This window comes from Somniosus microcephalus, chromosome 5, assembly GCF_052327205.1.
Source record: "Somniosus microcephalus isolate GS21.2 chromosome 5, FLI_Smic_1.0, whole genome shotgun sequence".
Lineage (NCBI taxonomy): Eukaryota > Metazoa > Chordata > Chondrichthyes > Squaliformes > Somniosidae > Somniosus > Somniosus microcephalus.
Window position 1 is genome coordinate 284619494 of NC_140991.1, and position 13927 is coordinate 284633420.

The following is a 13927-nucleotide window of genomic DNA, read 5'->3' on the forward strand; positions in this document are numbered from 1 at the left end:
AGGGGTAGAGCGCCTTTTGAGAACTGGAGCATTTGAAGGTTTGAGATAACTTTGGAGAAATGACAGTCTGTTAAAAAGGGATAAAGGAATAGAAAGATATGATGATAGGATGAGATGAAGTCAGGTGGAAGGAGCAAAAACACCTGCACAGACCGAATGACCTGGTTCTGAGCTGTAAATTCTGAGTAAGCATAACAATGCTTAGAATGAACCAGAATGCATGATTTTTAATGTATTTTAATCTCCTAGGGCAGCTAGCTTCAGACTCTCCTAGAAATACACCAATTTTGTGTTTTTGACATCTGTAATTTCCCCCCATCACATTTTCATGCGATGATGTGTTCTATTGCTCCAATATGTGAGGGAATGCTGACTGCTGCCACTCCCAGCCCATGGCCGGAAGTAGCGGGGAGGGGAAGGTGGCGCCGCCGCTGCGCGTGCTGGGATATGTAGTTTTCTATCAAATGACCAGCGAACTACGTCTCCCATCGAGCGCCGCGGTTTCCGGGCTGGCAGGGGCCGTGCCGTGCGCTGGCCTGGTTTGAATGTGAATTCCGTTTCATTCCTTTATTGGTTCCCCCTCTCGCGCTGCAGCTCCTGACAGGTAAGAGGCCGTGTGAGGCGGCGGCCGGACCGAGCCGAGCCTGGGGCCTGTGGTGCGGCTCGGAGAGTCATTGTCATCACAGCCCCAGGGTCGGGCAGGCGGTGTCATCACAGCCCCAGGGTCGGGCAGGCGGTGTCATCACAGCCCCAGGGTCGGGCAGGCGGTGTCACTCCAGCCCCAGGGTTGGGCAGGCGGTGTCGCCCCAGCCCCAGGGTCGGGCAGGCGGTGTCACCACAGCCCCAGGGTCGGGCAGGCGGTGTCACCACAGCCCCAGGGTCGGGCAGGCGGTGCCACCCCAGCCCCAGGGTCGGGCAGGCGGTGCCACCCCAGCCCCAGGGTCGGGCAGGCGGTGCCACCCCAGCCCCAGGGTCGGGCAGGCGGTGCCACCCCAGCCCCAGGGTCGGGCAGGCGGTGCCACCCCAGCCCCAGGGTCGGGCAGGCGGTGCCACCCCAGCCCCAGGGTCGGGCAGGCGGTGCCACCCCAGCCCCAGGGTCGGGCAGGCGGTGCCACCCCAGCCCCAGGGTCGGGCAGGCGGTGCCACCCCAGCCCCAGGGTCGGGCAGGCGGTGCCACCCCAGCCCCAGGGTCGGGCAGGCGGTGCCACCCCAGCCCCAGGGTCGGGCAGGCGGTGCCACCCCAGCCCCAGGGTCGGGCAGGCGGTGCCACCCCAGCCCCAGGGTCGGGCAGGCGGTGCCACCCCAGCCCCAGGGTCGGGCAGTTCCACTGCTCCAGGACTTGGTATTTTTGCAGTCTCATAGCCTTGCAATCTGTTCTATTCCCCAAATCCAGCAATGTATATCATTGCAGTCTCAGGGCCTGGCACTGGGGATCATTACATTTCCAAGACCCGGCACTGGGTCCCATCAGTTCTAGTGTCGGGCACTCTGTGTCGTTGCTGCCCAACATTATCGTGTTATTACTCACCCATGTGTTGTTAGTTGTTACTGTGCCAGGGTTAGTGGAGTGCGTTGTTAGTGTCCAACAATCCAGTGTCGTGTCAGAATCTGAGTCCAGCACTGCCTATCCCTTTGGTCCCAGTGTGTTATGGCTAATGTACCATAGAAACATAGAAGATAGGAGCAGGAGTAGGCCATTCGGCCCCTTGAGCCTGCTCCGCCATTCAATGAGATCATGGCTGATCATCCAAATTCAGTACCCTGTCCCTGCTTTCTCCCCATATCCCTTGATCCCTTTAGCCTTAAGAAATATATCCAACTCCTTCTTGAATATATTTAATGAATTGGCCTCAACGGCCTTCTGTGATAGAGAATTCCACAGGTTCACCTGGGTGAAGAAATTCCTCCTCATCTCAGTCCTAAATGGATTACCCCTTATCCTTAGACTGTGATCCCTGGTTCTGGACTTCCCCGCCATCGGGAACATCCTTCCTGCACCTAGTCTGTCCAGTCCTGTTAGAATTTTATAAGTTTCAATGAGATCCCCTCTCATTTTTCTAAACTCCAGCGAGTATAAGCCCAATCGACCCAATCTCTCCTCATACGTCATTCCTGCCATCCCAGGTATCAGCCTGGTGAATCTTCGCTGAACTCTCTCCATGGCAAGAACATCCTTCCTCAGATAAGGCGACCAAAACTGCACACAATACTCAAGATGTGGTCTCACCAAGGCCCTGTACAACTGCAGCAAGACATCCTTGTTCCTGTACTCGAACCCTCTCGCTACGAAGGCCAACATACCATTTACCACCTTAACCGCCTGCTGCACCTGCATGCTTAGTGTACTGTATTCTAGTGTTGCAGTACCACGAGAAATACTGTACTATTAGAATGGAGATGGAATTCTGGGACGATACATTGGGAGCTTTTATGCGGCATGAACAGGTGGACAGTGCCTTGGTTTAATGTCTCAGCAGAAAGACGGCACCTCCCGACAAGTCACTCCTTCAGTACTCAGAATTTAGAAGAATGAGAGGTGATCTCATTGAAACTTACAAAATTCTTACAGGGCTTGACAGGGTAGATGCAGGGAGAATGTTTCCCCTGGCTGGGGAGTCTAGAACCAGGGGTCACAATCTCAGAATAAGGGGTCGGCCATTTAGGGCCGAGATGAGGAGAAATTTCTTCACTCAAGAGGCTGGTGAATCTTGGTAATTCTCTACCCCCGAGGGCTGTGGAGGCTCAGTCGTTGAGTATATTCCAGACAGAGATCGATAGAATTTTGAATATTAAGGGAATCAAGGGATATGAGAATAGTGCAGGAAAGTGGAGATGAGGTAGAAGATCAGCCATGATCTTATTGAATGGCGGAGCAGGCTCGAAGGGCCAAATGGCCAATTCCTGCTCCTATTTCTTATGTACTGCATTGAAGTGGCAGGTTCGTTTATGTACTCAAGTCCTGCAGTGGGGATTGAACCCACAACCTTCTGACCTTCGGAGGTGCAAATGCTACCACTGAGCTGAGCAGGCATTTAGTAATGGTATCCTGTGCCATGCTGGTACTTAGTAATGGTACTTAGCAGAATTCCATCTCCATTTTCCCATTCTGATTGCCTGTCTATGATTTATATTACTAGTGGAGAATAACCACTGTTTAGCGACAGTTACTAACAAAATGAAACAACTTTTATTGTTTATAATTTATATATTTTGATTGGACAGGTTGGTAGGATGACGCTTTGTAATACCGTACCTGCTACCGATGTCAGTGTACACGTTTAATTTATTACATTATCTTTTAGTTTAAGAAATGGCTAATTACCATTTGTGATTTTTTTTTTTAAACTGATGAATGCTTTTGTAGCTTCAGTTGAAACCTCTTCTCATTACAAAATCAACTTCCTTTACTTAGACCCATTCGAGGGGATTTTTCCAGTTTGAAGTGCCAACTATTTCCATGTATCAAAATTGTAAATGCAGTTTTGCTGTGGAATGTATTTGCAATCAGAAACTGCGTTCTCAATCAGCAGTGCAGGTAGTTGACGTAGGCAGCTGAAGTATTTCATGTCCCACAGTTCCAAGTTGATTCCTGCTGCAGATAAATTTTTGCCTGTCTTGGAAGAAGCACTTTTCTTTAAAAAGCGCGACTTATTTTTGCCCAATATCCCTTTCTGTCACAAGTGCGATCCTCACTCCCTGTGGCTCCGCACTTCAACTCATCCCCTGCCTGTCGTTCTGCCTTTTGCCTCCTATACTGTTCCAACCACATTCAACACAAACTTTAGGACAGCATCTTCTCTTTCTCACTCTGCAACCCTCTCGTCTGAACACTCCCTTTAGCAACTTCAGGCTTAAGAAAATCCTAGCGTAAGAGATGGAGGAAAGTCGGGTGCGTGTGTGTGTTTATACATGTAATTACGTTATGTTGGAAATTCCTTGCTCTTTTCTGACGGTCTGTCACTCCTTGCGACCAAACACATTTCGGCTTATTATAATGGCTCTGCCCCCAGCTAACGAGTACGCGCAAATTTCTTGCAATTACGCTGGTTCAAAACAGGTGTAAAGTTAATTCCGAATTTTCGGCAGTTATTTTTCTGGTATTTTATTGTGATTTTTTTATTTGCAATTTTTAAAAAAATGTCGTCTCAGAGATCTCTGTATTTTCTGTTTCTTTGAATGCATTTTTATAGCATATAAAAATGCAATATATGTCACATTAAAAATTGAAAAGTTTCCCCGATTGTATGTTCTTAAACATGCTGTGCCTAACGTGCATCAATGATGGTTCGATGGCTTAAAACTTTAATTTTCATACTTAAAAAAGGAATATTACAAATGGCATCAGGGTAAAGTAGTTTGTAACATGCTTCTGCAACTGCCTAAGCTGGCAGCTCCTTTCTTCCCAGTGTACAAAGCCCCCACAAATAACAGAAGCATCCATCGGCCATACAGTATTCTCTCATTAGGATCCTATTCAATTGTAGCCTTCAAAAAGGAACTGGATAAATACTTGAAGGAGAAAAAATGGCAGGGCTCTAGGGAGCGAGCAGGGGAGTGGGACTAACTGGATGGCTCCTTGACTGAGCCGGTGCAGACTCGATGGGCCGAATGGCCTCCTGTGCTGTACTAAGCTATGATTCTATGATTACGTGCTTCAGCGTGTTACTTGATGAGAAACCTAGGTGATGGGCCAAAGTCCGTGGTGCAGTACAACACAAAGATTAAAAAGTTAGGAGAGAAAATGGTAAATGGTAAACCAGCGATTCGTGGCTTTTGGGCTTGGGTTTTAAAAGCAGGAAGACTGGAGGTGGGAAGGAAGGTAATGAGTTACACCGTTTTGAGGTTTTGGTAAAGAATGAGTTTGAGGAGGAGATGGTATGATGTGCCTTGATTTAGACACCGGGAGGATGCAGGGAGGTGGAAGAGTGTGCAGCACAGCACATTCAGAGCTTGGAGGAGCAAGAGAAGGAAGTTCAGAGGAGCACTGATCTTAGTAATGACACGTATTTCAAACTGCAGCTATAATAGAGACACCTGAATTCTACATTAAACATTTTCAGTTTCTGTTTTTTCTAATGCAGGTTGTGTATCTCTGCCATCAGAATTCACCCTTCAATTAACAGAAAGGTGAAGTAAGTACAACATATCAAACATCTTTCACTGTCTGATCTCGTCCCAAGCAGGGTTCTTTATAAAAAAAAAATATCATATTGATTACCTTGAATTAGTCTCCAGGAGGTACTTAGATTTACTAAAGCAAACAGCACCTTAAAATGGTACCTTTTTAAAATGATTGCCTACTATTGTCACAATGATTTCCAGACTGAGTCATGGTGTGAATTTTTTGTCGTGAGCCATGAAAATGATCTAATAGCACAAACAAAGGTGTTTGAGAGAGCATTTTAAGTTGTATGATACCTGGATAAAGTATTGATTGTGGTAGTGGTGTGAGCAATTTAAGGTTAGGAGCAGAGAATCACATGAGAAGCGTATTGTAAATTAAATGTACTGGTTTAAGTGAATTTTCCTATCTCATTGGAACCATTACACAAAATAATTTTAGTGATGATTCAGCACGGGGTTAGATATTGATTGTTGCACTGGATTATAGAAGGCAAAAAAGTAAAACATTTCACCCACAAGGCATTGAATATAGCTACTTATGGTGTGCACATCCCTTTTAAGAATGGTCCCTAAGTGCTATTGTACTTTATAATGCTACCTTCTGGATTTGAAAACAAGACCTTTTTTCTTTCCATAGTCTATTATTCTGTTCAGCAGATGCCCTTCCTCAACTGGAGGGTGGCGAGATTACAGTTAGCCTTATGTGAAAGTGGTGTGAGGTGACTGGACCATTTAATAAAAATATATATATAATTCCCTTGCTCTTTGTGAAGACGTTCTCTGCTTATGAACTTGCTGTGTAGGCAAGTGTTGTCTTGATGCCTGTATTTTACTCGTGTTGGAGGGGGTGAGAAATTTGGAGGGTTCTCTCCAACCACTATTGTGGCTGGCTACAAACTGCCATTGGCATAGAGTAGGAGAAGGTTGCCTGTCTGCACCTTTTGGCTAGTGAGTAGTGTGTATATTTTCTCAGCCAGGTATCTGATACACGCAGAAACCATCACCATGAGTCTCCCAATTCAAGTTGAGGTACCACCCCCTGTGGGTTCCAATATGGAATGCAAACTCTCCTCCCCATAAGGACACATCCCACTTACCTGAGTCTAGACAGCTTAGGTGTAGGTTGGCAGAGCCAAGGCCGACGGTGTACAGGATTACTGCTGGACCGAGCTAAAGCCACCCAGTTTACCAGATTGCTTGTCCAGCTAGGACTACCCTACCCATTCAGGCTTGGCTTGTCAGGGTATCTGGATCCAACCTCGGGCTGGCTGGTCAATCATCAACATTGATTAGAGATTAAAGGGAGCAGAATAAAATAACTGAAAATGGCGGGGTGGGCTAAATATAAATTAAAACAAAACATTTAAAGTCTGTCCCAATGTCAGGTTTTGTGATTTTTTTTTTTCTTATTAAATTGGGAGGGGAGGGAGGAAGGATTTAAGTGTTATCTTACACAAATATCTTGCATGTTAATCCAAACGACTTCAACACTCTTACAGTAAACATTGTGAACATGGAAGAAACTGACCGGGAAGCTGTGTCGACGGCCGTACAGCGGGTGGCTGGGATGCTGCAGCGACCTGATCAGCTGGACAAAGTGGAGCAGTATCGCAGACGGGAGGCTCGGAAGAAGGCCTCCGTGGAAGCCAGGCTAAAGGTCAGTATGCCAAAAGAGGAGGAAACCACTCTCATGTTGCATCTGCACATTGCAAAGAAGGTGTCTCCCAACATGTTTTGTAAACATACAAATTTCTTACAGGGCTTGACAGGGTAGATGTAGGGAGGATGTTTCCCCTGGCTGGGGAGTCTAGAACCAGGGGTCACAGTCTCAGAATAAGGGGTCGGCCATTTAGGACTGAGATGAGTAATTTCTTCACTCAAGAGGGTGGTGAATCTTTGGAATTCTCTACCCCAGAGTCGTTGAGTATATTCAAGACAGAGATCGATAGAATTTTGAATATTAAGGGAATCAAGGGATATGGGCATAAAGTGGAGATGAGGTAGAAGATCAGCCATGATATTATTGGATGGCGGAGCAGGCTCGAAGGGCCAAATGGCCTACTCCTGCTCCTATTTCTTATGTTGCAATGCCACATACGCAATAACTTCACTAATAATTAGTCAATCTCCTGTGTCATTGCACACGGAGAGACAAGACTTCAAGTGAAGGGTGGGTGATAGTTGGACCAGGGTGCACAGAAATAATTCGGCGCACATTTTCAAGTCATTCATTCTGTCTTTATTTTTATATTTCCACATTTGCAATGGAAACTGCCTATGTAAACTTGTCACACTGCAAATACACTGTCCTGATAGTGGGAGCACTGCAGTGCCTCCACTGGAGGTGGTGTAATTGCAGTGTGAGAAGTTTGCCTAACAGTATCCATTATAAATGTGGACCTAGTCATTTATAATGGATAACATTGACAGAAAATAACTACAAGTGCAAGACTTTTAATATAGATATTTCTTAAAGCTACTCTTAAGTAAAATGTCAATTGTAACAGGCTGGGTTCTCTTTGTTAGATTTCAGTCGTGTTTTCTAATATCTATTACTAAATCTAAATCTATTTCCTAACTTAACTAATATTATATATGGCACCAAACTTCTTTCCCATTTAAAATATATTTTGAGTGGAAAGATAATGTTCAAAATAATATTTCAAAGTAAACATTGAGAGTAATTTAATTCAATTGTTGTACTGAAGGATTTGATTTTTTTTAGGTACATGCTTTTAGTAATTACATCAAAACCCATTCAGTGACTATTTGCATGCATTAATTAGTTTGTGAAAATTGTCATGACGTTACTTCTAACTGCTGCTGGCACAAACTGCTTTAATTATCTTTAGTTTAATTCACAATAAGACCAATTTTTAAATGCGCTAGGCTGATTTCCATTTTGAGGAGTCTACCATATCTTTGCACCCACTGGATCATTGGTACTTAATGGGCTAGAATTTCCCAGGGCCGTGGAGGCAGGAATGGAGGCGTGTGGGGTGTTAAAATCGCGAAATCGGGGGGCACGGACCCATCCCACCTCCATGCCTGTTTCCCAGGAGGCGGGTACCCGACCTGTGCTGGGAGCCGCCTCCCCGAGGCGGGAAGGGGATTAGTGCCAATTAATTGCCTGTTAACAGGTAGTTAACAGGCAGTTTTTAGCCTAATCCCTATTTTTATCCCTGAAATGTGGGCTGTCCGACGGCTCCAAACCACGCCAAGTTAGCGAGGCGGACCACCGGGCTGAAGGACTTGGAGGGTTCGAGATGTCCGGTGTTCAGGTGAGTGATGGGTGCATGAGTGCAGAGGTAAGTGTGTTTGGTGTGTGTAAAGTGTTTAAATAAGTTTTACTTACTAATGCAGGCTTCCTTCCTTCAGGTCTCGGGAGTCCCTCAGCCCACCGGCACAGAAAGCAGAATAGCTGCGAGCTGTCAAAAGTTGCAGCCTCTGCTTTCTGTTCTGGAGAGATCTCTAAATCAGCCTGAGAGGAAGGAATTAACTTAGAATACAGATTGTCAGTGTGTGACAGCTTCAAAGAGCTGTCAAACGCTGATATTTCATCTGTCAAAAGCTCTTGACAGATGGAATGTCAATCTGTGATGTCACCTGTTGCCGGGTGGCCCTTAATTGGCCTGCTGAGCCCGCTGGGCAGGCTCAACAAGGTCAATCAAGGGACAATCGAGTGGGTTGACCACAACTCGATGGAGGCGGGACTACAACCCCAAAAGTGGGAGTCCCGCCTCCTACTCGCCTCCATTGATAAAATCCAGCCCAATGTGTCTGTGACCCTGTACCAGCATGCCCACAAACGGTACATAGAAGTTATAACATGGAAACAGACTGTTCGGCCCAACCTGTCTCTGTTGGCATTTACCCTCCACACAAACATCACCAATCGCTTCAGAACCGAATGGAATTGTCCTCATTTTTATTCGTCAAACTGGATGCATTCAAGGTTTGACCACAAACTTAGACACAGGAAAGACACATAATGTGTGTTTGTCTACAATTTTCAAAATGTATTAAATAATGTGCCTTCCATATAAGTAGTGGTAAAACCTCATTGGTCAGCAGCTGAGCTAATGGCATGTGTAGCACTTTCAAGCTATTGGCATTTCTTCCAGGAGCTTCTGGAATTAGCTGTGTGTTCCTCCCACCCATTCTTACAAATATTGCTTCTTAACTGTCTTTCAGGCAGCCATCCAGTCCCAGTTGGATGGAGTACGGACAGGGCTCAGCCAGCTTCACAATGCCTTGAATGATGTTAAGGACATCCAGCATTCCTTGGCAGATGTCAGTAAGGACTGGAGACAGAGCATTAATACTATAGAGAACCTGAAGGATGTCAAAGATGCTGTGGTCCAGCACAGCCAGCTGGCAGCTGCTGTAGAAAACCTGAAAAATATTTTTTCAGGTAACTTTCAGTCTTTTTATTTTTGGCAAATGATGGTCCTCATATGAGAATTTAAACTGAAGCAGAAAAAATGCACCTAGGTTTATAATTGGATTTGAACTGCATTTCCATGACACATGTATGGTTCAGTGGGTAATGTGTGTTAAATGTTTTGGAATAACATTGTAGCGTCACCACTGGCGGAAAGGTGTAATTACAGTGTAACTAGTTTACATAGACAGTTTCCATTATAAATGCAGATATAGGAATTTTTAATGGCATTATATAAAATTAAGGACAGATATACAACTTTAAAACAGGAACTGAATTACATCGGCATATCCCGGCCCAATTATCCCCTGCCATCTAACCCCGCTTCGCCTGAAGGCTACACCTGGTCTTGAATTCCTGTGTGTAACGTCACAGAAGATCGACCAGTAATGGTAAAGTGCAATACCGAACAATGTTAAAATACTGCTGTGATGGCCACCAGTGAGCGAATGTGATTCATTCTTTAATAAAAGTTACTTGACCCTCAAGATTATGAAAAAAATCATCCCGTGTAGTGCCCACATTAAATTGGGGAAGGCAATGCCACAGTGGCACAGCATGAATGAAAGAAAAATTGAATCACTCTTAGGATATCAGTTGGCATTCTTGCTACTAATGGTGCAACAATTATTTCCCCACAATTTCTTGTACTGTTATTTCAAGGATCTATTTTTAATTCTATTTATCTATCTTGAAATATTACGCAGCAGCTCCATACTGAACAAACACTGAAGTCCATCAGACCTTTCTGGTTTTGTTGAACTTTTTGAGCCTGCCCGTCCAAGTACTATCTAGTTGCAGGAAGACAAATTCCCACAAATGTGGGTTTTGTTCTGCATGCAATACTACATCATAGAATCATATAGCACAGAAGGAGGCCATTCGGTCCATCATACCCATGCCGGCTCTTTGAAAGAGCTGTCCAATTAGTCCCACCCCTCTGTGGCATTGAAAATTTTTCATTTTCAAATATATAGCCAATTCCCTTTTGAAAGTTACTGAACCGACCAGGGGGCAAGCAACCTTTAGATTTGGTCCTGTGTAATGAGACAGGATTAATTAAAAATGTCCTAGTAAAGGATCCCCTTGGAATGAGTGACCATAACATGGTTGAGTTCTATATTCAATTAGAGGGTGAGAAGGTTGGATCTCAAACAAGCGTGCTGAGCTTGAATAAAGGAGACTATGAAGGTATGAGAGCGGAATTGATTAGAGTGGACTGGGAAAATAGATTAAAGGGTAAGACGGTACATGATCAGTGGTGTACATTTAAGGAGTTATTTTACAACTTCCAAAAAAAATATATTCCACTGAGGAATAAAGGGTGTAAAAGAAAAGATAGCCATCCGTGGCTAAGTAAAGTAATTAAGGATAGTATCCGACTAAAAACAAGGGCATATAAGGTAGCCAAATCTAGTGGGAGGATGGAAGATTGGGAAGTCTTTAAAAGACAGCAAAAAATAACTAAAAGATTGATTAAGAAAGGGAAGATAGATTATGAAAGTAAATTATCAAAAAGTATAAAAACAGACAGTAAAAGTTTCTATAGTTATATAAAAAGAAAAAGGGTGGCTAAAGTAAATGTTGGTCCCTTAGAGGATGAGACCGGGAAATTAATTGTGGGAAACATGGAGATGGCAAAAACACTGAACAATTATTTTGTATCAGTCTTTACAGTAGAGGACACTAAGAATATCCCAACACTGGACAAACAGGGGGCTCTAGGGGGGGAGGAACTAAATACGATTAAAATCACTAAGGAAGTGGTACTTGGTAAAATAATGGGACTCAAGGCGGATAAATCCCCTGGACCTGATGGCTTGCATCCTAGGGTCTTGAGGGAAGTAGCGGTAGGGATTGTGGATGCATTGGTAATAATTTTCCAAAACTCACTGGACTCAGCAAAGGTCCTGGCAGATTGGAAAACTGCTAATGTAACACCCTTATTTAAAAAGGGTAGTAGGCAGAAGGCTGGAAACTATAGACCTGTTAGCCTAACATCTGTGGTTGGTAAAATGTTAGAGTCCATTATTAAGGAGACAGTAACGGGACATTTGGATAAACATAATTTAATAGGACAAACTCAGCATGGTTTCATGAAGGGGAAGTCATGTTTGACAAATTTGCTGGAGTTTTTTGAGGAAGTAACATACAGGGTGGATAAAGGGGAACCAGTGGACGTAGTGTATTTAGACTTCCAAAAGGCATTTGACAAGGTGCCACACAAAAGATTATTGCTCAAGATAAAAAATCACGGGATTGGGGGTAATATTCTGGCGTGGGTGGAGGATTGGCTTTCTAACAGAAAGCAGAGAGTTGGGATAAATGGTTCGTTCTCAGATTGGCAACCAGTAACTAGTGGTGTTCCGCAGGGGTCAGTGCTGGGTCCCCAACTCTTTACAATCTATATTAACGATTTGGAGGAGGGGATCGAGTGTAACATATCAAAGTTTGCAGATGATACAAAGATGGGACGGAAAGTAGTGAGTGAGGAGGACATAAAAAACCTGCAAAGGGACATAGAAAGGCTAAGTAAGTGGGCAGAGATTTGGCAGATGGAATACAATACTGGAAAGTGTGAGGTTATGCACTTTGGCAGGAAAAATCATAGAGCAAGTTATATCTTAATGGCAAGAAACTGGAAAGTACTGTAGTACAAAGGGATCTGGGGGTCCTGGTGCACGAAACTCAAAAAGTTAGTATGCAGGTGCAGCAAGTGATCAAGAAGGCCAGTGGAATGTTGCCTTTTATTGCTAGGGGGATGGAATATAAAAACAGGGAGGTATTGCTGCAGTTGTACAAGGTATTGGTGAGACCGCACCTGGAATACTGCGTACAGTTTTGGTGTCCATACTTAAGAAAAGACATACTTGCTCTCGAGTCAGTACAAAGAAGGTTCACTCGGTTAATCCCGGGGATGAGGGGGTGGTCATATGAGGAGAGGTTGAGTAGATTGTACTCTACTCATTGGAGTTCAGAAGAATGAGAGGCGATCTTATTGAAACATAGAAGATTGTGAAGGGGCTTGATCGGGTGGATGCGGTGAGGATGTTCCCAATGATGGATGAAACTAGAACTAGGGGGCATAATCTTAAAATAAGGGGCTGTTCTTTCAAAACTGAGATGAGGAGAAACTTCTTCACTCAGAGGGTGGTAGGTTTGTGGAATTTGTTGCCCCAGAAAGCTGTGGAAGCTACAGCATTAAATAAATTTAAAACAGAAATAGATAGTTTCCTAGAAGTAAAGGGAATTAAGGGTTACGGGGAGCGGGCAGGAAATTGGACATGAGTCTAGGTTCGGAATGGTCATGGCTCTGTGGGTAGTGGAGTGGGCCCAGGGGCCGTGTAGCCTGGTTCCGCTCCTACTGTGTTCTAATTCTGCGTTAGATTTCAGGAGATGGTTTTATCCCTGTTCCTGGCTGGGGTGGAGATCGCCTTTACAGAAGGTAAGTACTGTAGAAAATATAGGGACAGAGTGATCTCCTGGAAGAATTTCGATCGCCTAGATGGGTCGGAGAGGAATTTCCCAGATTTTTTTCTCCCAAATTGGCCATTGGGTCTTTATCTGGTTTTTCGCCTCTCCCGGGAGATCACATGGGTTCGGGTGGATGCAGAGTGATAGAAGATTTGAGGTTAGGATCAGATCAGCCATGATCTTATTGAATGGTGGAGCAGGCTCGAGGGGCCGATTGGCCTACTCCTGCTCCTATTTCTTATGTTCTTATGAATCTGCTTCGATCACCCTTTCAGGCAGTGCGTTCCAGATCATAGTGTAAAAAAAACCTCTCCTCATCTCCTCTCCGGTTCTTTTGCCAATTATCTTAAATCTGTGTCCTCTGGTTTCACCCTCCTACCAGTGAAAACAGTTTCTCTTTATTTACTCTATCAAAACCTCTGATAATTTTGAACACCTATACTAAATCTCCCCTTCTCCTTCTCTAAGGAGAACAATCCAAGCTTCTCTAGTCTCTCCACATAACTGAAGTCCCTCATCCCTGGCATCATAATGGTAAATCTCTGCATCCTTCCTAAAGTGTGGTGCCCAGAATTGGACACCGCACTCCAGCTGAGGCCTAACCAGTGATTTATAAATGTAATTTATTTATTTGCTACTTTTTATTTATGGATAGGATGGATACTGTTGGCTTTTTAAAAATTGTTTTGAGGATTTGATTAGTTTTTGGGGATGTGCAACCGTATTGCTCCAGTCCCCACAAAGAATTTGTAGAATAGCCATTAAAATGCAGCTCTAGTCACGATGTCTCTGGGCCAACTGTGTAGTTTTACTATAGCAAAATACTGCGGATGCTGGAAATCTGAACTAACAACAGAAAATGCTGGAAATACTCAGCAGGCCAGG

The 13927-nt window shown here is 44.3% G+C and overlaps 1 protein-coding gene across 3 annotated transcripts in view; it reads left to right on the forward strand.

The window, feature by feature from the left end:
* The first annotated feature begins 478 nt into the window (after positions 1–478).
* exoc3 (exocyst complex component 3) overlaps positions 479–13927 on the forward strand; it is a 45438-nt gene continuing 31989 nt past the window's right edge. Inside the window, exons 1-4 of one of the 3 annotated variants that reach the window (XM_085989052.1) lie at positions 479–604; positions 5082–5132; positions 6624–6781; positions 9319–9538. In XM_085989052.1, the coding sequence (XP_085845178.1) occupies positions 6638–6781; positions 9319–9538 (364 nt within the window). In that variant the 5' untranslated portion in view covers positions 479–604; positions 5082–5132; positions 6624–6637. Of the gene's footprint in view, positions 605–5060; positions 5133–6623; positions 6782–9318; positions 9539–13927 lie in introns of all 3 variants that reach the window. The other 2 variants (XM_085989053.1, XM_085989054.1) reach the window with 2 other exon arrangements.